At 38.9% G+C, this 24,075-nt stretch overlaps 1 protein-coding gene across 6 annotated transcripts in view; it reads right to left on the bottom strand.

Annotated features, from left to right (window-relative positions):
* Positions 1–24,075, bottom strand: part of Zeb1 (zinc finger E-box binding homeobox 1) — a 167,087-nt gene that overhangs the window by 42,512 nt on the left and 100,500 nt on the right. For 5 of the 6 annotated variants that reach the window (XM_085698931.2, XM_085698928.2, XM_085698926.2 and 2 more), the window contains one exon: positions 10,282–10,482. In XM_085698931.2, coding sequence (XP_085555057.1) covers positions 10,282–10,372 — 91 coding nt within the window. In that variant the 5' untranslated portion in view covers positions 10,373–10,482. Of the gene's footprint in view, positions 1–10,281; positions 10,483–20,899; positions 21,063–24,075 lie in introns of those variants that run through there. The other variant, XM_085698927.2, reaches the window with a different exon arrangement.

Consider the following 24,075-nt stretch of genomic DNA (forward strand, 5'->3'; position numbering starts at 1 on the left):
TCAAACACAGTTTAGAACATGGGCACATAGAACATACACATACAAAGCATATAGTAACAGTGCACTATGATGATTATTAACATCAGGCTGTAATATGTGGACTGTGCTGAAATTTTTACATGTATGTATGTGTATAGTCTATACAGTAAAGCCTTCTCAAAGATGTCAACATTATAATTCTCCAATTCCACAAAAATCTTAAGTTGCAAAACAGATGTGTAGCTGTGATTAAGGTCACAGACCTTGAGATAGGGAGGGTTTCCTGGATTATGTGGGAGGTTGGTTGCTCATTGTGGATTCTTAACAGTGGAAGAGGGGCCAGAAGAGTGGAAGGTGAAATGGGAATAGTAGGAAAGTCCAACGTGAGAGGTACCTGACTTGTTCTGCTGACTCTAAAGGTTCAGAAAAGGGTTGCAACTGTTACAGAACCCAGGATGATCTGGGAGATAAGCCTCTGAGCATGCCCCAGGGACAGGGGTGGTGGAGGTGGGGGTTATTTTGACTGCTTTAATTGAAGTGGGAAGAGCTGTCCACTGTGGGTTACCGGTCCCTGGTTGGGATTCTGGACTATATAACTGGAGAAAGCAATCTGAAAGCAGCATGTGTTCATCCATCCCTGTTTCTGACTACGAACACCACGTGTCCAGCTGCTTCAACCTTCTGTCAGCTCGACTTCTGAGCTTTGACAGGTTCTACCTTGAACTGTGAGCCAGAATAAGTGCTTTCTCTCTCAAGCTGCTTTGTCAGTGTTTTATCACAGCAACAGGTAGAGAAACTATGACATGAGTCATAAACCAAGGAATGTAAGTACCCTCTGGAGACCAGAAATTGCCCAGAGCCAGCAAGGAAATCAGGTCCTTTCATAATCAAAAGGATGGCACTTCTGCTAACATCTGAGAAGAGACACTGCAATGGCTGAAAGAAACTAATATGTATAGTTTGAACCATCAAAGTGTGGTACTTTGTCATGGCAGCATAGAAAACACACAGCTGACGAGATACTGTTAATGTAGGGACAGGAATGAGGCTAGCAGCTATTTTCTGCTAGTCACAGGGAAGATGTGCTCTTGTTTCCATTTTGCTACTTTAGTTTTTCCTGACACTGAATCTGAAACCCTTGTTGGAGGCCATAAAAAATACGGAGTGGAATATGATGTGGTAACTGTTCTTAAGATATTTCTCTATGGATGGGCACTAATGACATATCCCAACTCCCCACCTGTTGTTAACTCTTTGTATGAGTGCCACATTTAATGTATATATATTTTCTGTTGGATTTAGTAGAAAAAGAAGATTGAATACTTTGGGATCACACACACTTGGTTTGATTCTTGTACTTCCATTTAGTTTCTGAGTTAATAGCTGTCATGCAGCCCTGTTGTAAGAATGAAAAGACTAATATATTGAGGAAAGGGAAGGATGATTCACCTGCTCGTGAACATTTCCATAGTGAATGTGTTAGCATTTTAACTGATGTCTGTACTTGACATGCTTCCCAATTTTCAATGTTTTAGGTAAATGATATGTTTTTTAAAATCCAACCAGACCTGATTTTAAAAAAAAATCTCAAAGAAAGTAGAAAAAGCTTGATTTCTATTGATCCTGATTTCAAGTCTTTTGAGACTACCCTGGATGTGGAATCAACCGTGAAGCAACAAGGGCAACAGGTCTGAGAATCACAGGTCTGATCCTCCAGCAGTATATAGATTATATAAGCTCAGTTGTTAGGCTTCCACATTTCCTTCTGTTCTATTAAAGGTTTATTTAAAAAGTTGAAAATTCAACTTTTCTCAGAGAAACAGAACCCAATAAAAATGTTTTATGATTTATTTTGATTAGGTTGATTAAAGGTCTTTAATTTGAAACCTTTTAGATTCATAGAGAAGTTATAGTATAGGTATTTTGTCTACTCTTTAATCATATCCCCTTCTCCAAGCATGCATTGACAAGTACTATAGAAAACACTGCATTAGAACTTCACTGAGCAACTGCTTTTCTCCAGCTCCTGTGGAAAATCTGGCATCCTCTTTGCTTTCTCAGCAAAGTGTACTGATCTAACACCACAGTATGTTCACACCATATCCTCTTGAAGCTACGATGACCTGAGACCCCACTCTAAGGAAAGAACACTTTGATAGCAGAGCAGGAAGCTCTGATCAAGGAAGAGAACCCGCCACCAACAATGATGCTAGTAAGCCCTGCCCAGCAGGGTGGGTATTACTCTGTGAAGAAAGCTCCTTTTGTGGTGAAACAAATTCTGTTGATGATTCAGGACCAGGGTGATTATAGCAACCATATCCAAACTAACAGACCATCATTTCAAATGAGGTAAAGCCTAGAATTCTCACTTTACATAGGTTAGAAATAGAGTTTCTGTTGAAAATTATGTGTTAACTGGAGAATTTTGTTTCTAGGAGTTTTAAGTAATTTTCAGTGCTTGAGAATATTATCAACAATGTAATCCATTCTCACGGTGGATCAATAGTAGCTATGCAGGATGAATGTACAACTCTATACATCCTGTGACTTGAGTATTAAATTGACCATAAGATCATGTTGAATATATATTTGCAGGTACCATATATATATATATTATAAATTAAAAACTACTGATTATCTCTAGGCTGGCTTTGCTAATTTCATGTATTAATATTTTTAGTTATGTTTGTTCAGTCCTCAGAGATAACTGAAGAGACTGCAGGAAGAGGACACGTGACTCCATATCCCTGCACACACCTCTTCTTTTCCTAGATCCTTCATCTTCTTCTTCACCCCTGTATTAGTCAGGGTTTTTATATGGGGATTTAGTAGAGTGGCTTACAGGCTGTGGTCCAGCTAGTCCAACCATAGCTGTCTACTAACAAAAAGTCCAAGAATTCAGTTTATGAGGCTGGATGTCTCAGCTGGTCTTCAGTATATGTTGGAATCTCAAAGTAGTGGGATTCAATGCCAATGAAGCAAAGGACTTGCCATTGACAGCAAGGGCAAGCAGGCAAAGAACAAAAGTTTCCTTCTTCCATGTTCTTTATATTGGCTATTGGCTGTCACCAGAAGGTGTGGTCCAGATTAAAGGTAGATCTTCCCACCTCAAACAATCTGGATTAAAAGTGGATCTTCCCACTTCAAATTATTTAATTAAATGATCTGTCTTAGGTGTGCCCAGTTGCTTGCTGTTAGTTCCAGATGTTTCAAGGTGACAACCAAGAAAGGCCATTACAATCCTCTTCTGTTCAGGAAGCTTCTGTGTTTCATGTAGGGGAGGCTCCTTGTAGTTTCTCTGGACCTAGAGCCCTAGGCTCACAACTTTCAGCATTTAAGAAGTGAGCTACACCCTGCTGGCCTCCAGTGTTTCTAGAAGTGGCTGTCACTCAACTGGGTTCTCTCCATAACTGCAGTCTCTCGTATTTGTTTCTATCACTCTGCCCATCCTTAGTGTTCAAAGGTTGACTATGGTGTTTTCTGGCATGGGTTCTCCAGACTTATTCTAGTCAGGGCACAGTTTTATGTCTTCTATCAAATATTGTAATATTTCAGTAATTTTTCTAAACATTTTTTCCAGTCCTGCCTTCTCTCTCCTCTTGTGCTGGAGAGCTGATGTCATAAAGATCACCCCCCAAAGCACACGGAGGCTCCCCTCTTTCTTCCCACTGTGCAGATTCTGCTTCACTTGTTCTTTCATCTGCCAATCCCTCTTCCTTCTGCAATCAACTCTTTCTATTTTTTCTGTTGCTGTTGTTGTTAATGCAATTTTCAGTTATAACTTCATTAAGTTCCTCTATTTTCCCTGCTTTGGATGGGTGGAGCTTTCTGGTTTTGGTTCCAAGCCATGTTCATAATTGTTGATTTTTACTCTGCTGGCTTTCATTCCTGGTCACAAAGTCTAATACCAGGGTCACTTAAGTTCTGGTGTCTGCTGCTTTTTCTATTCAAATTGAAATTTCCTCATTCATGGTAGCATGTATTTTAGAAGGAAACATGGATGTCTTTAGTTATCACTCAAGAAGATATACAGTGGCTCTTATTTAAGTAACCAGCAGAAAGGCAGAGGGAAATGCATTCCAGGACACTCTCTCAGCATCTGCTCCCTGATGGGAAGAAATGGTTTCTTGGAAGAGGTTGCTCTTTCCTGCACAGCAGATGACGTCAGTCTTTTCTGCACCAGCTCCATCTGCATCACCCTGGATGGGGAAGGCTTCATTCCTGACTCCAAAAGAGACTGAGAACTGTTTGAGTGAAGCTCTTGGGGTTTGACTCTCCAGGAGGTTCCTCTGCCCTACTCAGGAAGATTATGGGATGCTCTGTCTTCACTTGGTCTTGTCTGCCACCGCTTTGGTGGGGTTGGGACGCTTCTCTTTAGTGAGACTAGAAGACAGGCCTCCCTGACTGAGGAACCTGCAATTTCCTCTGTGGGATTTGGTTATTTAAAAGTTTTCTGTGTCACAAGGCTGTTGCTTTCCTGAATTCTGGCTAGAGAGAGCTTGAGCTATTGGGTCATGTGTGTGCTTGCTGAGGTCTGGACCAGGCTTCTCCAGCACACAGTCTCATCTATGAGACAGAGCGAACACAAAGTCCAGGGGCTCTACTGCTATGCCATTATTGGGCTTTTTGAGGTTTCTGCGCTCTCTCCTATTTCTGTCTCTGTCTCTCTCTGTCTCTCTGTGTCTCTGTCTCTCTCTCTCTCTCTCTATTTGCAGGAAAAGCAGAGAAAAATTTCTATTCTATCCTTCCAGAAGCAGAGATTTCAATAGTTTTAAAAAACAGTCTATCAGGGATTAAATGATTATCTTTCTTTAGTTTTTAGATATTTTACTCATGAGCTAAGAAAACTTAGCATTTTTAATTTGCTGTATTCTCTATTCATGTTTTAGGAAAGATAAACACTGCAGAGGAGGCTTTTACACAGCTCACATTTCATAAGTGTATTACAAAGGTCAGATAGAATGTCACATAATTAAAGATGAATATAGTAAGTAATTTAAACAATGTAATACCCAAACAGTGTCAGATAAAAATGACAAAGAACTGAAGCTCTCAAAATGAAAGGAAAAGCAAAGAAGGGAAAACCCATTTTTTTCTGAGATCATGATCTTATAATTAAAAAGGAAAATGTCTTAGGGTACTTTAGACATCTTCTCTTCAGCATGTAGTGTGCACCAGGCCTCAGAGGAGAGATACAGATCTCAGTAACTCACAGCCCCAATCACAAAGCAGCTGTGGACACTGGCAGGTAGTTTAGCATCCACTATGTTAGGGAGTTCAGGTTTAAGAGGAGGAGACAGAAAAGGAAGAGGTGGTTCTGCAGGCAGGGGTCAGGCCATGGGCAGGGCAGAGGGAAAGGATAGGAAAAGAGTGATGATAAGGGCCGGTTTGAGAGGGGCGACTATAAGGGACTAACATTTTCATTCAGATCCCAAGGCAGCTAGCAGCTGCAGGAATGAGTTGATTTCTTTCAGAAAGCATCAAGCTCAAGATCCGCAGACACCCAAACCTAGGGTACAAGTCTCCACCAAAACACTTGCTGTCCTGTTCTTGGTTTCAAGCCATATTCATAGTTAAGGCATTTTTACCATACTAGCTCAAGTTCCTGGTCAGAAAATCTAAAACCAGGGTCATTTAGTGCTGGTGTCTTTGAGCCCTGAGTGGTCGTGACCTCTGAGGAACAGTGAAAACAACAGACAAATGCCATCCACTGTGTATGTCTGCTTCTGAATTTCTCCCCTAACTTCAGATAAAACATTTAATTTCAAACTATAGAATTTTATATGGAATAAGTCAATAATTAATATAAGCAATTAAATAAAAACAAACATACCAAACTAAAATTAGCACAACAAAAACAACCTCCGCCCAAAAACCTAATCACCAGCAGCCACATCACTTTACTAACAAATAGAAAAATAATTATAAACTGGTCTCATACCCATTTTGATAACATTACTTCAGTATGGGTGAAAGCATGCAGCTCTAGTATAGATGGGCATTTAACATGATTTTCTATTATATTATTTTTGAAGAGACAGATGGATTACAAAATTGTTGAATGAATATGTTACAATGGTTTCAGGACTGGAATGGCAGCTCAGTGGTAAAACTCTTGTTTCACATGCATGATGCTGCAGGTTCAAGCCCCAGCACTGCTAAACAAAACAACAGTCCCTAGGCAACTGCTGACAGGAAGTAGCGGTTTACAGAAGAAAGCAAGAGCCGCTACAGCTCTGTCCATGACCATGGTTAGCAAATATCCCAGAAACACGAGGGAAATGAACACACTGAATGACAGAATCAGGCAAAACCAAAACACAAGGGTGGGAAAGATGGTTCAGAGGGTAAAAACTGAGTGCACAGGACCTGCGTTCAATCCTCAGCACCTATACAAAGGCTGGGCACAGTGGCAGACCTGTGACCCCAGTACAGATGGGTTAGGAGACAGAGACATGAGGATCCTAGCAGCCCACTAAACCAGCAAGCTTAGTTTCAGGGAGACCAGCTCAAAAGATAAGGTGGAAAGAAATAAAGGAAGATACCAGAAACCACTTCCACATGCATACTATACACCTATGTGAGCACCTGTACATACATGTGCACACATGCATGAACACACACAAAAAATAAAACTATGGAATTTTGATTTCAACAAGATTGAGAGTAATAAACATGTCATCATTCAGTTTCAAATTTCAATAAATAGTGGGGATGGGATCATCTTAAGCTTTCTTATCTTACTCCACATCACACCTTTTAAAACTTCCTGTGAAAACACAATCAGGACGCAGTACCTTCTCACCTTTTCTCTAGCCATCATCCTGACTCAAGCTACGGCTCTCAACCTGCATTTAAGCTGCTGCCTTCCTTCCTGTCTTCAGGTTGGGGACACAACATTCGCACCTCCCTCTGCAAAAGTGCTTTAGATGTTCCGGCATTTTATTACCACTCTGGCTTTATTGCCTTTAATCTCTTTCTGCTTCTTAGCCTCTGGCTGTTCCTATCACAACAGGTGAAAGTTTGCAGTGGAGCCTGGCAGCTATCCCATACAGCTCATATGAAGTCAAAGAAGAATAGTTTGCTACTTTGTTATTCCACAGACTCCACACCCCTGTCCAAAAGAATAAAATCAGAAAAACTCAAACTGATGGATGTTCTACAAGATACCTAACCAGTTCTACTCAAACCCATCAGTCACAGGACACAAAGGATGAATGGGACCTGTTATACAGCAGAGAGAATGTAGGAACCTACAGCAACCACATGCAAGGTGATACATTATAAGGATCCCTGGAACATCAGTAAAGGTGAAATAAGGTCTAGAGGTAAGTCAAACCGATTCTGCTCCATGAACACAATGTTCTTTTACTCACTGTGGTGTCTTCTAACACGACTGAAAGTTGAGAGTCTCTTCTTGTGGTCATACACACCTAATTTTACTTCACAGCTCTTACTGATGTATGAAGATTACTTTAAATTCAGTTATCCTTTATTTTATAGTGCTGGAGACTGAACTTGGGGCCTCACATACCCCTGGCAAGACCTCTACCACTGAGTTATATCCCCAAAAGTTTATTATTCTATATTCAGAAAACTTAGCAAATTACTCATTCTAATGTTTATTTATCTCTATATCCATCATTAAGTATATAACTGTATCATTTATAAATGATAGCTGTCCCCATTCAAATTCCTACCTCTATTGATTGATTTTCTAGCCTTCTAGAATGGAGAACATCTCAACAAAAGGTTGACAAAGTAATGACAATGAATATCCTTAATTTGCTTCTGGTCACAAAGATGTGTTCTTTTAAGACAAGGAACTGCTCACTATTCCTAGGTTGGTTGCTTTTATGATAGCCACTAAGTTTTACTGAAAATTTTCCTTTTTGTTCAGATAGTATTTGCTTATTCTGAAGTCTGTCACAGTGACAATTAAAAACTCCCTTAAAAGTTATCCTGATATGGCATTCCACAAATGAATATGCACATATTTTCTCATTTTGAACATTTGTAATATTATTCAAGTTTTTCATGCACATATATTGTATAGCTTATACTTACTCTGGGATTTTGGGAACTGTGTTTGGACTGAGCAATTTCTTTTATTTGGTTCTAGATATGACAGTCCATTTAAAGAGGTGGGTGATAATCTTTCTTCTCAGATTTTGAAGAATTTAGGACTGAGACTAGAATGTTTATGTCCTTGGATGTTTAGTAGAACTCACTGATGCATCAGTGAGGCTAAAGGTTCCATGCAGGAAACAAACACTAATACATAGAACCTTTAGCCTACACGTTAGTATATTTTCAAAAATCTGTAAATATTTAGTGAGTGAGCACTTGTACAGTTGTCACAGTTTGTGTGGAAATTAGAACACAACTTCTAGAGTTGGTCTTTTTTCCACCACGAGGTGGACTGAATTTATAGTCGGGCCGTCTTGCTGACTGCTAACATATTTGTAAATGCACTCTGACACTAACTGGTGACTTTTTTTGGCCCATGATAACCATGTTTAACTTACATTCTATCATTCTGTCTCACCACCATTCTTATGGAATATTCTTCCACCCTATCTTTTTGAGCCTGTGTACTCAAAGCAAAAGTAAGTCACCCTGTAACTTCTTATTAGAGCTCAACCCCCTTACTAAATCACTGATAAACAGCATTTGATAATGTCATTTTGTTAACCACTTTTGCTGTTTGGTGGTTCCTTGTTCCTGCTATCTGTCTGTGTCATTGGATGTTTTCATCTCGAGTGTATTTTGATGTTTTTGTTTCCTATATCTACTGAAATGTTTTCCCCGTGTGAGTGTCATGTTTCTTACATCGAGTGTGTGGGGAAACTTTTTATCTGCTCCTAAAGGACAGCTCTGCTGGGGATAGCATGTTGGTTTGCAGGGTTTCTCTCTTTCAGCACCTGTGGAATATATTATCCCACTTTATCCTCACCTTTAAAAGTTTCTGCTTAGAAATTTTACAGCCTTGCAAAGTTTCCCTTATTTGCAGTGAGTCACTTTTCTTTGGTGCTTTTAACGTCCTCCCTGTGTCTGGCTTGTGTCTCCAGGAGCAGGGCTCTGCTCACTTAGCTCACTGCAGCAGGTGCCATGTCTTCCCCTTCCCCTGCCTGGACCTGCACCTGCTTCCACACACAGATGTCTTATCTATCAATTCTGAGAAGGCCTTCTCAGAAGGTCTGTCTGAATTTCACTTTGTACGCAATTTTCTCTACCTTATTTATTCTCTTTGACTCTCTTGACTTGCTATTAAATTCATTTTGGGTACTTATCACTTAATTCTTTTAATTTTTGGAAATTATATTATTTCTTAACATACTTCATTTACTAAATGTGCTTTTAGACAATTCTGCACAAATATGCAATACATACTAACCATTCTCACCCCCACTCTTGACACTCCTACCCACAGATCCCTCTTTCACATTCCTGTCTATGTCTACTTTGTGGCCACTGAGATCAGCCAGGGCTATCTGCATGCTCATGGGTTTGGAACTAATCATTCATTGTTTTTTAAATTTATTTTTTCTTTAAATAAGATGGAGCATTTCATAATTAAGATAGTCTGAGTTAACTTTTGCTTCTTTTACTTTCTCATGTTTCTATCTGCTTACTAAATTATTGAGAGACTTCTGAGGCACTAGCATGAAGTGTATTTTTAATGACCATGGATATTTGTAATACTTATACTTTAAATTCAAATATGGCTTAAGATGTTTTAGGTTACCATTCACCAGTGTGAACTGGGGCTCAAATCCATGCACAAGAGTGAGTGTGGAACAACGTCTCAGACAGTCTTCCACTTCCCTAGTGCTTAGTCTAGCCAACTTTACTTGCTAACTTTGGCAGGGCACAGACAGTAGGGAGCTTGTTTTCTGCTCATTGTTAGACTAAAAACACACCTTTGAGATTTTTGCATACTGAATTATTCTACTACATTGATATATCATTATTTTATACATGTTATATTATTACTTTATAAATTTATTGTTAATTTGGGTATCCCAATAGAGAATTAAAGGAAGATACAAGTACTTCAACAATATGGGGAAAGCCTAGCTCTTGGTTAAAAACTTCCATATATTTTAGGTACTGTTCAAACAGTCAAAACAACATCATTCTGATTCAAAGTCTACTTTTAAAAACTAAGTAGGATATCTAATATTGGTTAATACACAGATAATTTTACTGTTTATTAAAACTTTTACCCAATTTATCTTTTTCATTTATTACATTTAAAAAGAGTAAAGAGAAGAGAGTTTTCTAGGGAACTACACTCACCGTCTTCATGCCAGCAGTTCTTGGCGGAGCCCTCCCTGTCACTGCTTCCTGGTAACACTGTCTGGTCTGCTGGTAGCTCATCCTCTGGCATGCCACCCTCACAGTCAGCTGCATCCGTGATGCTTTCTTCTTCCACAATATGGAGTTTGTCTTCATCGTCAGAATCTGAATTTGCTTCTACCACAGTATTATAATTTGTAACTGTAATACAAAGGAACAAATAATCAAAATCGGTGTAAAAATCAGTTTTTAACCCTTACAAAAATACAAATTAAATATAATAAATACAAATTAAAAACAGATTGCAATTCAATAGCGTTTAAAAGACCATAATTAGTAAGCAACTCACTTGATAACACATCTGATACTAGATGGTCAGAGTGACAAATAATAGTATCTGCATTTATTAAAAATTCATATCTGGTGCAGACACTGCAAATATTAGCAACAGAGTTCTACCAGTTACTGCTTGAGTCCTATTCTACACATAAGAAAGACAGGGGAGTGGAGGGAACACCTCTGGCATGCAGCCAGGATTTGGAGCCCAACAGTCTGAGTCATCTGCATTCATCTTACTGAGTGCAACACTACTACATACAATTAGGCTTCAAATATCTATAGGAGCCTTTTTTCCAATAAAAACACATTCTTCATCAAAGTTGCTCTACAAGAAGGACTGTTGTCAGCCACACACATTGCATAGTAAGCCCACAGTGACTTTGAAAGTATCAGCTAATTTAGTTAAATTTTTATGTAATAGAATTTCTAACTAATTTTAATGAATTTAATATCAGAATTATAAACAAAATTTTTCAAATGGCTTCCATACTTTGTAGAGTCTGTGAGACAGTAGAAAATAAAATATTTTAAACAATCCATAAGAAATGAGGTTTTCTTCTGGAGTATGCAATAATCGCTCTGGTGGCAGATCTAGTATCTAACGGGGTAAAGTCACTGAAGGCCCTTGTTTCAACTATTTGCAGAAAGATCATTCTTTGCCACGTTTGAGAGGAAAGGAAGAAAAGATATTGGATCCTCTCCAGATAATTAACACAGTTACTGCCCATGATTCTTCCCCTTGACTCTTTTCAGCTAGCCATTCTTGACGGAAAGTAACCACCCAATTGTTTAGATGCCAGGCACCCATAACCCTCTCTCCCCAAGTAAGTAGATGCACACACTGGATGTGCCCTCACACAGCAATACCGATCCACCCAGATATACACACACCACTGTCGACATGAAGAAACATAACTGAAAGTCTAGTTAAGCATGAAAGGGAGAAAGCAAATGACCCAACCCCCAAGAATTGCTTTTGCAGGCTGTAGGAAGACCCAGTTTATTAAAAAAAGTACTTGATGTGTCACTGCACTTAAAGCAGGATTTTTTCAGTTTAGGTCCAAATAAAACACTGTTAGGTGTTTTAGCATGAACTCATTTATCTAGATTGTCTAAGAGAAAATGGTTTTCTCTCATTATAAAATGCATGTTCATCATAAAAAAAATCAGAACTAAAACTCTCAAAGTAAGCAAAGCAACCATTTCCTTTTGACTTACATTATAAAAGTAATAACAGCCAAATATATTGCTTTAATGCACTAGGCACACATGATATTGAATGTTATCACATTCCTTATCCTATTCAACTATAATAAAAACCCTCCATTGCTTGGGCCTGATATCTACTACAAAAGCAACATACAGCATCGTATTCTACTGTTTGGCCACTTTACAGTGTGCCATGGAGCACTTTCCCTGCCAATGTATCTGAAACTCAGTTTCTCCCCAGGGTTGGTCAGATAGAATTCCACTGTGCAGATACATCCCCGGTACCCACCCAGTTCTCCGTAAAACTTACTTTGTTTTTGGTAGTAAGCACACACATCAAAATAACTTTTCTTTGTTGATATGGTTTGGCTATGAATTGTCCCCCAAAGACTCGTGCACTGACAGGCTAGACATTGGTGACACATGGTTGTTCCTGATGTCTCCTTGTTGTGCCCTTGGCTTCCTGTACACCATGAAGTGTATCCCACTCTGCAGTATGCTCCTGCTGCTAGTCTGCCTAGACACGTGAGGCCGACCAGTGACTGAATGGAAGCTGTTTCTGTTAGGAATTCGACCAAAGCAACACAAAAGCAGGCAATACAATGGCCTCCTCTCAAAGAGAATTATCAGACACTTTGTGGGGCAGAACGATTGGATCGGGGTGAGGGGTGACGATTTGCTTGGCAGACAGTGTTCAACTGCCACTCTTCAAAGTGACTTAACAGTTCTTAAGGTATTACCTGAGAAAGTCTGTTTAATATATCAATAAAGAAAAGTTCCCTTAAGTTTAGTAAAGATGGACACATAGGAGGATTCTTTGTGATAAGCCAAAGCACACAGTTGAGAAGCAACTACATACTATGTATAACTCTAGAAAAGCAGAGTGAGGAATGTGTGAAGAAAGGAAGATGATTCTCAAAACTGGTGACGGCTCTCACGATGGATCTAACCAACAACAAGGTGCAGCCATGGATGTGTACACAGAATGGGGACTGTGCAAATGACAACTCAAGCAATAAACTTTCATTTTGACTTTTAAGGGTTCCTTATCAACAACCTTCTAAATGATTTGTTGAAGGCATTTGATGGCTAGGTAAAGCAGTTAGCTAAAAGGTCAGCCAGTTCTCAATTAAAATAACCCCTGGCTGCTCTGGAGGCGGGGCTGACGCCGCTTCTGCACAGCGAGAGGAATAAACAGACAGCTGACTTTCCTGCTACTTGTTGAAGGTGTTGGTGTGTTTTAGGGAATCCAAGCTGGCCATTGGTTCATACGGCCCTACCAATACTACACTTTAGCATTACCATAATTAATTTGTTAGTTGTAGATGGTTTGTTCATCTATAGGACATATATTTAATGCATTAACTGGAGTATTTTAAACCTGGCCGCTTCCTCTGAATTTGGCTTTAGGGCCTAAGAGTGTTATATTTAAATATTTGTTTGCACACCATGTCTTTTCAGGTTCCATTGTAACCTAGACTGCAGGGTATTCCAAAGGCCACTTATCATCCTCTAGGACTTTCCTGTTCCCTGTGTGAACTGTCATTGCTGATGAAAGATAAGCTGAACCGCCAGAACACAGGAGCAGCATACATGTACGATTACAGATCATATTTTTATAGTGGGATAAAACTGGAAAAACACCCAAAGTTCCGAACTTTATTACATAAGGCAGAAAAAGTTCAACAATTGTTCTCCAATTTTCTTCCCTTTTCTTTTCTACCCTTTTCCTCAATCACTCAGGTAGAAGAAACCAGTCAAATTTCCTTGTTTTCTGATCTGTCTTTTTAAAGCTTGAGACAGGGTTTCTCTGTGTGTAGCTGTTCTAGAACTCACTCTGTAGATCAGGCTGTCCTCAAACTCACATAGATCCACCTGCCTCTGCCTCTTGAGTGCTGAGATTAAAGACATGCGCCACCACTGCCCATAAAGCTTGTGGACTTTTACAGAGGGTGTTCCTAAAGCATCACTGACACACACAAAGTAACGTAGGCCCCGCCAGAGTCTGCAGACTAATGGGAGACCCCAGCACTTTAGTTTTCTACCCACTGTATCTCCTTTAATCTCTGCTTAGAATAAGCAATGCACAGTTGATGAGAGAGGGGTATTCTTTCATACTTTTACACAATACAACACAGTCACTTATAGCCTTGCTTCATAAACTATGTGTTAAATGTGTATGGGGGGGTCTTAAAAGATTTGACAACTCTAAAGGGTTGTGAATGTAGAACAAACAAAAACTTATTTTACAATCAAATGCAGAAGGAATCTGTGATGCTCTGGGAACTGCTCACCCATGATGTATCATGAGCTTCAGCACAACAGGATTGGTTCCAGACATACAACATGGCACACACTGCCTGTGAAACCCCTCATCTCACTAATGCACATCTGAACCACACCACAGTGTTTAAACTGTATCTACAAGTTTCTTGCTTGTATAGAAACACAACACTATTGTTCCTCAGCATGTAAGTATCAATTCAGTATTGTCTTTGGATTGTGCTGTACTATTTGATTTTTAAAACTGTCATTTGAACTGTTGATTTGAGTTCATAAAATATAGTAAATGGTTTTTGGCTTGAGATTAGAACAGAATTTCCAGCAGTTTCTGAAAGAGCCATAAACATACTTCCACTTTGTTGTATTATATATTTATGTGAAGCAGCATTCATTCACAGAATTAACTTTGTAAAAATCAAAATAATGATCAATTCTGAAAAGCAGTGGGAATGCTATACATCCTGCAGGACTAAATGCTCAGCTGATATTTAATTTTCATGTGAAAAGAAACAAGAATCTCAAGATCATTAGCCAGTTTCTTTTTATAAGTCAGAAAATTATATGTCTGCCAAAGAACTGTTTTAAAATAGTCCTTTATATTTTTTTCAGTAAATCCTTGATTTGTGTGCCTAATGTGGTAGTTTGAACAAGATATCCCCCACAGGTTCAGGCACTGGAAATCTGTTCACAGTTGGCGGTGCTGTTGGGAAGCTCCTGGGGAGGTACAGCCTGGCTGGAGGAAGGACACTGATGGGTACATTGGTTTTGAGAGTTTAAAGCCTCATGCCACTTCCTGTTTGCTTTTTCTGCTTCATTCTTGTAATAAGAGATGAGACCTTTTAGCTTCCTGCTGCAGACACATCAATACGGAACTGTAACTCAAATAAGCTCTTCCTTCTATAATTTGCCTTCAGTCAAGGTGTTTTATCATAGCAACAGAAAAGTAACCAACACACCTAATTTCTATAGTTATATACCAGGCACATGTAAAAATACTCTGGGTACAAAAGGTCACAAATGGAAACATTTACAAAGTCTCGGTATATAGGACATAGTAATTCAAGTACAGCATATATGTATGATCACTCAGGGCTAGAAGCATGTCCATACTCTCATGTACTCTCTCCTCCATGTGTTGAGAACCTTATAATTCTTCTCTAAGTTATTCTGAAGTACACTGTTGTACAGTAAAGCTGCTTCACTGTGCTACAGGTCAATATAGTTACTTCATTCCCTCCAAGCATATTTTGGTACCCTTATCACCATTAGGAGAGGTATATTCTCAAGTTACAGGAGATTATCCTGACTATGAATTTAGTTAAACAATGGATATTAAGAAAATAAGGATAAAAGAAAAGACAGTTTTTAAAATCTTTAAACATGGTACTGGAGAGATAGTTCAGTGGTTAAAAGCACTAGCTGAGCTGGGCGGTGGTGGCGTTTGCCTTTAAGTCCAGCATTTGGGAAGCAAAGGCAAGTGGATCTCAGTGAGTTTGAGACCAGTCTGGTCTACTAAAGTGAATTTTGGGCCAGCCAGGACTGTCACACAGTGTACCCTGTCTCGATAATGATGATGATGATGATGATGATAATCATAATGTTAATAATAATAATAATAACAATAATAATAATAATAATAATGAAGCACTGGCTGTGTTTCCAGAGGACCTAGGTTAGAATCCCAGCACCACATGGTGACTCAAAACTGTCTGAAACCCCAGTTGCGGGAATTCAAAGACCTCTCAGGACTCTTTAGGCACTGCACACATGTAGTACACAGACACACATGCAGGCAAAACACTCATACACATAAAATAATAAAATAAAAATCTTTCAGTGTGACTTACAATATAGAACAAGGTTTCCACTGAGAAATGTGAAATGTGAATGCATGCCTGTTATCTCCACATGTGGCTAATGACTACTGACTTAGAGACTGCTCTTCTGGTGGTACTTATGGCTCTTGTGTTTGCTGTGGCTTCCCCAGCTCCCCCTCCTCTCCGAATCTTTAGTGAACCCACCCCCTAAGCAGACACTACTGCATCTCCCTTTAGTCGACACATGATTAGAATAGATGAGAAATTTGAAGAGGTTGCAGAGCCGGACTTAAACATTACAAACTGTGCTGTGTGTATCATTTCCTCACTGAAGGTTGTTGCATGGTGACAGATATTGGTAAGTACATTTGCTTCTTTTCTGTTCTAGGGATTCTCAGCTCCACATTGAACAATTTGCTGATGACAACATTTCCAAATGACAAAATAATTTTAACCACTAGATTTTATAATGATATGACAGTATACTATTGAGTAATATCATCATTGTAGCCAATAAAACTTTAAATATGTCCTAAATTACTTAGTTTCTTGCACATAGCATTGTATAAACTACCCCAACTAAAATTCTCTATAAATCCCATTTTCTTAAGTGATATAGTAATATATATTATAATGAAAATATTCAATATATTGCAAGCATATGGTTTCAGAACAGAGTGTGGTACCTTCAGTTTACCCACTGCACGGTCACTTGTGTTTGGTAAAGAAAGAATCTCACCATAGTGACTCACGCCAATTTGGGAGACAGGAGAGGAAATCTTAACTTTGGCATCTTCAGTTATTCTCAGATTATACATGACATGAGCAAAGGTCACAACTCAATACATGCTTTGGTATGCAAAGGCTTTCCTTTCCAGAGATTTTTCATTATGTGAGAACATTAATTTATGTTTAACTACATCTTACCCATTCCCACCTCGTCCCTTAAAATGCTTATCTGCTCAGCAGAAAGACAGAACCTTTTCTAGGAAAGTCTTACCAGTGAATCTTACAAATCTTAACAAAGACTGCATCTAACTGGGATTGGTATGTAAATTGAGAAAAGGTAGGGTTTTTTTTAAACAAATAATGAAGAGAGAGAGAGAGAGAGAGAGAGAGAGAGAGAGAGAGAGAGAGAGAGAACAGCTCTGTATTCGTCAGGCTACGGTACGATCATTGGGTAAGAGGCTTAGAAAAGTTTTGAAGTATTTTCCAGAGCCAATGGGTTCAGTTTTTATTAAGAATATTTTACATGTGTTATAATGATGCTGAGAACAACACAAATCTAGACATGTACTATGAAGAAAAAGGTAGGAAAATTGAATAAGAAGTTCTATCAGCAGGGGTGAAAATAACATTTATAAATACATAACATATACTTACATGTGAGTGTGTATGCATGTGTGTAATGTTATAAGACAGTACCTAGAGATCTGCCTTCTGTATGGTAAGCACTGACTCATTTGTAGAGTTGATTACGGGCCCACACTTTTCTCAGTGAAGAAACTAGACAGTGGAAGTGAATGTTATTGATGATTCCAGAAAACAGGGTTGAGATACCTTTCTGCCTGCCAGACACAATGAATAAACACACAGAAAAAAAGGGAGAGACCATCTGATGACCCACAGGTCAGAGAAACATTCTGTACATGATAGTACTCCAGGAAAGATGTAAATATGTACTATACTTGGTGCACATCAAAATATGACTTGACCTGGCTTTTTACCTCTATTACGGATAATATTAACTTATTATCTATATGCATTTCACTATATAATGATATAATAGTATACATGCTTAATGTAATACATAGATAACATAATAATGTACAAGGTATATATTATTCAAGTTTAAAAAAATTTAAAAACTGGCATCAAGCTAGGTTTAGCACACTCACAGGTCAAGCACACGCCAGGTTTAATAACAGCAGTGGTTTTGCCAGTTTGGTTTGAGTAACTGTAGAGACTGTCCTTTATAAAGGCTACACATCCAATTGAACAGTAATCATAAGATATTTTTATATATTCAAAGTATCTCTTAAAACCTAACTCCAATGAAAGGCAATGGTGGTGAACTGTCCCGGCAGAAGCCTGGTGGTTTTCACTGCCTTCATATACAAGCTATTAACAGAAGGAAAACTGACAGGCAAAGCAGAGGTTGTCAGCGCACACAACTGCTGCAGAATCACAGTTTTAGTGTTTCCTTGTCTCTCATTATGTACAAAACTACTAGAAATTCACAGGATTGATCTTCAGCACCTCAGTCCTTACTCTGGTCTTTTCTCATCCTCCACAAGTCCTCTACCTACACTCCAACACACCTTCTCAAAGCTCTCACTCATACAAGGGTTCACGTCAGTGAGGACAGGCTCAACATTTTGAACTAATTCAGTTCCAGAAACAGAGGCTGCATGTCACAAAGTATTTGAACTAAAATAATTCATACTAATTTATCAATAACTAATACTTTCTTCATAGTCAAACTGTGTCTTTATAAAAAGAATGATTTTCACTAACATGAATTGTGAGTTACAGAATATTAGTATGAAAAACCCAAAAAAGTGTGAAATGGAGTTGAAAATAACAAGACAGACTTATTGAATTGAAACTATACAGTCCATGTTGTGATGAATCAAAGCAAAATTCTGTCTGTAAGAGTCAAATGATATAAATGAACCACCAGTCTAGTTGATTATGGAGAAAAACTAAGAAAGAAAAATGTTCAATATCAAAATGCAGTGGGCTGGAGATAGAATTCAGTATAAGAGTGTCTGCCTAGCATGTGAGTCATGGGTTTGATCCCCAGCAACTACACAAGCACACATACACATGCATGCATGTACATACATATGAATAAAAACCAAGTAAAATTAAAGTACTGCAATTATAAAGAAATTTAAAGTGTTTTATAAATAAATGTTTTCATAAGTCTAAGCAAGTAAATTTGATAACTTAGATAAAAATTCGTTCTAGGAAAATAGAGATGATTATAATTTTAGAGAGGCGACAGTACACACAGACACTTCAGAATAAAACTGGAAAGTTGCCCAAAAGCTAATTAACCACCCCTAAATTGCCAGAGCCTTCTCTGGATACTTTCTTCCAAGACCTGATAGTTCTGATGCTTAGGAGCACCCCCAGCCTTTTTCTGAGGCAGCACACGCAGGCCTATCCGTGTAACTGAGGTGCAGGTTACTAGTCACAACTGATGAAAACTAAAAATGTCACTAATTTATTAAAAGAATAAAGCAAACACTATTCAACACCAGGAAACTGATGAGACTTTATTAACACAGAAATAGAAAGAATGACTCCCATACAGTCTGAAAGGCATTTGGAAAAATAATTTATCATTCCTTGCTGATATACGCAAAGGAAACAACACTTAGGTTGGAGAGATAGTTGCATAAGTGCTTGCTGAACAAAGGCCTAAGTGTGGATCCCAGAACCTAAGTAAAATGCCGGGCATGACTGTGATTGCCTGTGATACTCGCACTGGGGAGGTGCAGAGAGGGCAGAGGAGGGTTGACTGGCTGCCAGCTTAGCTCTAGGTTCACCAAGAGACACTGCCTCATGGGAACGAGGAGAGGGATAGAGCAGGACACTGATGTTCCCCTCTGGCCTGTATATATATAAGGATCTTGCATCTGCACACACATGCAGTTACACACCACAGTTTTACACACACATACACCCACCCCCCTCAACACACACGATGCACAAAATACAGCAATAAATAAACCAAGCTAGTATCATGATATATGTTTATGTACTAGAGATATTTATAAGATAAAAACTCTTGTCATTATTAACAATGTTCTAAAACAGTTATTTTTTTTAAAAATAAGAAATTATACTAAAATGAGAAAGTTAAGTTTTTATTTGTAGGTATTATAATATTTATGGAAAATTCAGAAAATAGGACTAAATATCAGCATTAAAATGATAAACACTTGTGACTAAAACTGAAAAAAATTAACAGCCTTCCAATATGTTAACAACAACCAGCTGAAAACACAAGGGAAGAAAAATTTCACTGCTTTGAACCACACCAAAGATAGTGCATGAAGGGAAAGCTGAAGGACAGGAAGGTTTGCATGAAGACCTAAGGCTAAATAAATAAATAAAAAGGTCCATCCTACTGAATAAGGATGATTTTATATTATAAGTACACCAATTCTACCTACAATATTCTATAACAGCACAATTATGAAGATACGAAGCTTGGCATACTGATGACAAATGTAAGTTATCTGGACCCAAGTCCTCCAGAGCTCCTCTAGCAGGAGAAGCTTAGTCTCTTGTCAGGTTGCCTTGCCACTTACCAACCACACCGTGACCTTGCAATGTATCCTAATCTTTGTACACCCCAACTCCCTCTGCTATAAGATGGGGATGTTTCTAGCATGGTTACCATAGTGATGGAAACTATTATATATGCAAAATACTTAGTAGAGTACGATATACATAGTCTCAAGGAATATTGTTAGTATTATCTGAGAAAATAAAAATATTCAGGTAAATCAGAAAAAGTAACAGCAACAACAGTTGTGGGTGGACACGGACTTGTCACTAACAGTAAAAGAAGGTTTCACAGGCATAGACAGCCGCTGGCTTGGCTACAGTCCAAATTAGATCCCCATACAAACAGAAGTCTAGATCAGTGTAGGGAAGACGTTTTCAATTAAAATCATGTGGGAACAGCAAACCCAGAAGCTTGTAGCTCACTATTTCCACCACAGTGAAATCCACACAAGTCAGATTTTCCCTTGGTGAACCGTAGAAGAAAACAAAGCAAAACCTTACAGCTTCATGTAAGAAAGGCTGCTGCAAGAAGGATGCAAACCCAGAGCCTGAACAGTATCCGCAAACATGTGAGAAAGCCAATGTCTTATTGATATGGAAAAACCCTTTAATACCCATAAGGAAAAGATTAGTCACAAAAAATAATAGGCAAAATAGATACACACAGCAGCAGGAATGGCCTCCAAACATGCACCGAAGAGCTGTCCTCCTAACGGAGCAGCACGGGTGGATCCTGGCCTCTGCTGTCCTCTCACGTGTACTTTTAATCTTCTTGTACTTTCTGATCTCAAAATTCTCACTCTTCCCAACTTCATGGCTGTCTCTCTTGATTACAAAGTTTCTTGGAAATTTTACAAATGAGTTTTTCTTCCTGTTCACTGTAGTGAACACACTCCAGTCATAACCTTGCACTAGCTGTTGTCATGACTGTGAAGGACAGTCATACCAATCCAATGACTGCACGCTTGCCACATCTCATGACTCTCCTCGTGGCTGGCTAGGCTCCTCTCAGCTCCCTGAAAGCTGCTTTGTCAGCCTTTCATCTCCTAGACTTCAGTCTGCCTCTTCTCTCTCAATGATGCTGTTCACTGAATTTCACCCCAGCCCAGAGCTCTGTAAATCCAGGCTGGTGTATGAAACACTGACCAAACAGCTCTATTTCAGTAGAGACTCACCATCGCCCAAAACCAACTTTTGGCCTTTTATAGTCATCTCATCTTCAGTAAACTCACTCACACATGTGTACAAACACACCATATCTCTATAGAAAACTTACCTACACATGTGTACAAGCACACAGATCTCTATAGGAAACTCACCCACACGTGTGTACAAACACACATCTCTCTATAGGAAACTCACACATGTTTACAAACACACATGCCTCTGTAATAAACTCACTCACACGTGTGTACAAACATACATATCTCTATCAGTAAACTTACTTTAATTTCAAAACCCATTAACACTCATTGGAGATCTAGCCCCTTTTACTAATACATACAAATGTCCTTTATAAAAGTTTGATTCCATCCTTGAAGGGATCACACAAATGTTATATAGCATTTGCCCTCATATATATAGGGCAATATTAATTGACACTGTCCAGAAGAATATACAAATGAGGAAATGAGATAATGAAACTCTCCTGCTTTATTCTTATGATTTAAAAGTTTATCTTGAAATATTTTAACAAAGATAAATTTTAAATGTTAAAGTTTGAAATAACTTTCAGTACACTGTTACTTGTGGAAAACTTCAGGAAACTTAACTGGAATTCAAGGAAAAAGTTTCTTAATATTTTTATTATGAATTTTAACTTTGATAATAAGTAGAAGTAACAATTGAAAACAGTAATTAAGCTGGCACAGGGGCGCACGCCTTTAATTCCAGCACTCACTCGGGAGGCAGAGGCAGGCGGATTTCTCTGAGTTTGAGGACAGCCTGGTCTACAGAGTGAGTTCCAAGATAACCAAGGGCTGTAGAAAGACTGTCTCAAAAACCCAAAACCCCAAACCAAACGAGAACAAAAAAACCCCAGTAATTATCATAAGGCAATGAGAGCTGGAGAAATGGCTCAACAAGTAAAGATACTTGCCACTGAGTCTGGAGATTTGAATCTAATACCTCAGCCCTACATGGTGGAATAAAGATTCTACTCCCATGGTGTCTTCTGACCTTCATACGTATGCTGTGGAAGCATGTGTTCATACACACAATAAATAAAAATAAATATTAAAAAATTTAAGAGATAATAAATAAAATAAAAAATACAAAAATTTAAGATAATAAACTGAAATCTTGAAGAGAAAATTAAAAAAATTAAAAATTAAAATGATATTTAAGAAGGCAATAAATGTAAATCTACATGTGTGAACATTGAAATAAAAGTACCTTTCATATACCAGAAAGTGCTATGCAAGCTGCCGAGGGCAGGAACAACCAACAGTCCCACCCAACTGTGACACTGAGGAGCCACAGCAATGACCAACACAGCAAGGTGTTCCTAGCAGCACAACAGGGACACTCGTATGAGGGCAATAACAGCTCTGTAATTTCTAGTTCAACAGGCGGGAAATGATGTCTGATACTGAAAACTTAGCCACCTTCCCAGGGTTAATGACACTAAGGCTCTTTCTTAGAGGAGAATCGATCACTTTAGGGAAGTCTACTCATCCTCATCCTCACAGGTAAGTGTGCCTCTCACCCATCATCAACAAAGCTTCTCTCCGCATCAGACAGAGAGCACTGCAGAAAAGCACAGCTGGTCATGGGTGTCCAGCCCCAGTAGACACATCTACAATACAGCTCCCAGTTCAGGGGACATCCCAGCAGGAAGAACAAAAGAATTTAGGAGCCAGAGGACCAGGAAGTCTGCTGTGAGATTGTGTTTCCGAGAAACTACAGGGAAGCTGCACCAAGGATACTTCAACAAGACCTGAACAATGATAACATCAACAGGCATCCTAACACAGAAGGGAGAAATCTCATGGGGCCCCACCCCGAGACAAAGAACTACAGCCAACTAGTGATGGCTGATTGCTGAGAGCAGGAGAAATAGTCTTCCCTGAGGATAAACCTCCTAACTAGCTATCTGATTCCAAGCCCTCAAACTATATACATACAGGCGGCACTGAATGGACTCAGCAGGTTCTTTGAATATATTTATAGATACATGCGCATATACGTAAAAATAATAATCAAGAAAAAGAAGTCATGAACTTGATGGGAGGAAGGAGAGGATATGGGTAAAGTTGGAGGAAGGAGACATGGGAGGATTGGAGTAAGGACTGGGAAAGGGACAGATTATATAACTTTAATTTTTTTTTGATTTTTCAAGACAGAGTTTCTCTGTATAACAGCCCTAGCTGTCATAACTAGCTCTTGAAACTAGCTCTTGTAGACCAGGCTGACCTTGAACTCACAGAGATCTTTCTTTGCCTCTCAAGTGCTGGAGTTAAAGATGTGTGCCACCACCACCTGGACAATTTTTTTTCCATTTTAATTAATAATGTTTTTCCTGTATGAAAGGTACCAATGTGTCAGGAAGTACATATAACACTCATGTTTTCTGTTCATAGCCACATGAGACATGAAAGTACATGAAACACAGAGAAAGGCAATACTTGATAGGAGGCAAGGAGCAGGGTGAGTTTCTGCCCCTTCCCATGGTACACAGGAGGTCATTCACACCTTGCAGAGGGCAAGTGCCTTCAGTCCCCAAGAGAAAGCTCCCGTACACAGTCAACTATAGGTGTCTGCATCGAGGCTTTTCCTCATTTCACAAAACCAGAAAGCACTACGCGTCTTGTTTTCCGTACGCCTGTTGATTAGTAGCCGA

The sequence above is a fragment of the Myodes glareolus genome, chromosome 14 (genome assembly GCF_982192425.1).
Source record: "Myodes glareolus chromosome 14, mMyoGla1.1, whole genome shotgun sequence".
NCBI classification, from domain to species: Eukaryota; Metazoa; Chordata; class Mammalia; order Rodentia; family Cricetidae; genus Myodes; species Myodes glareolus.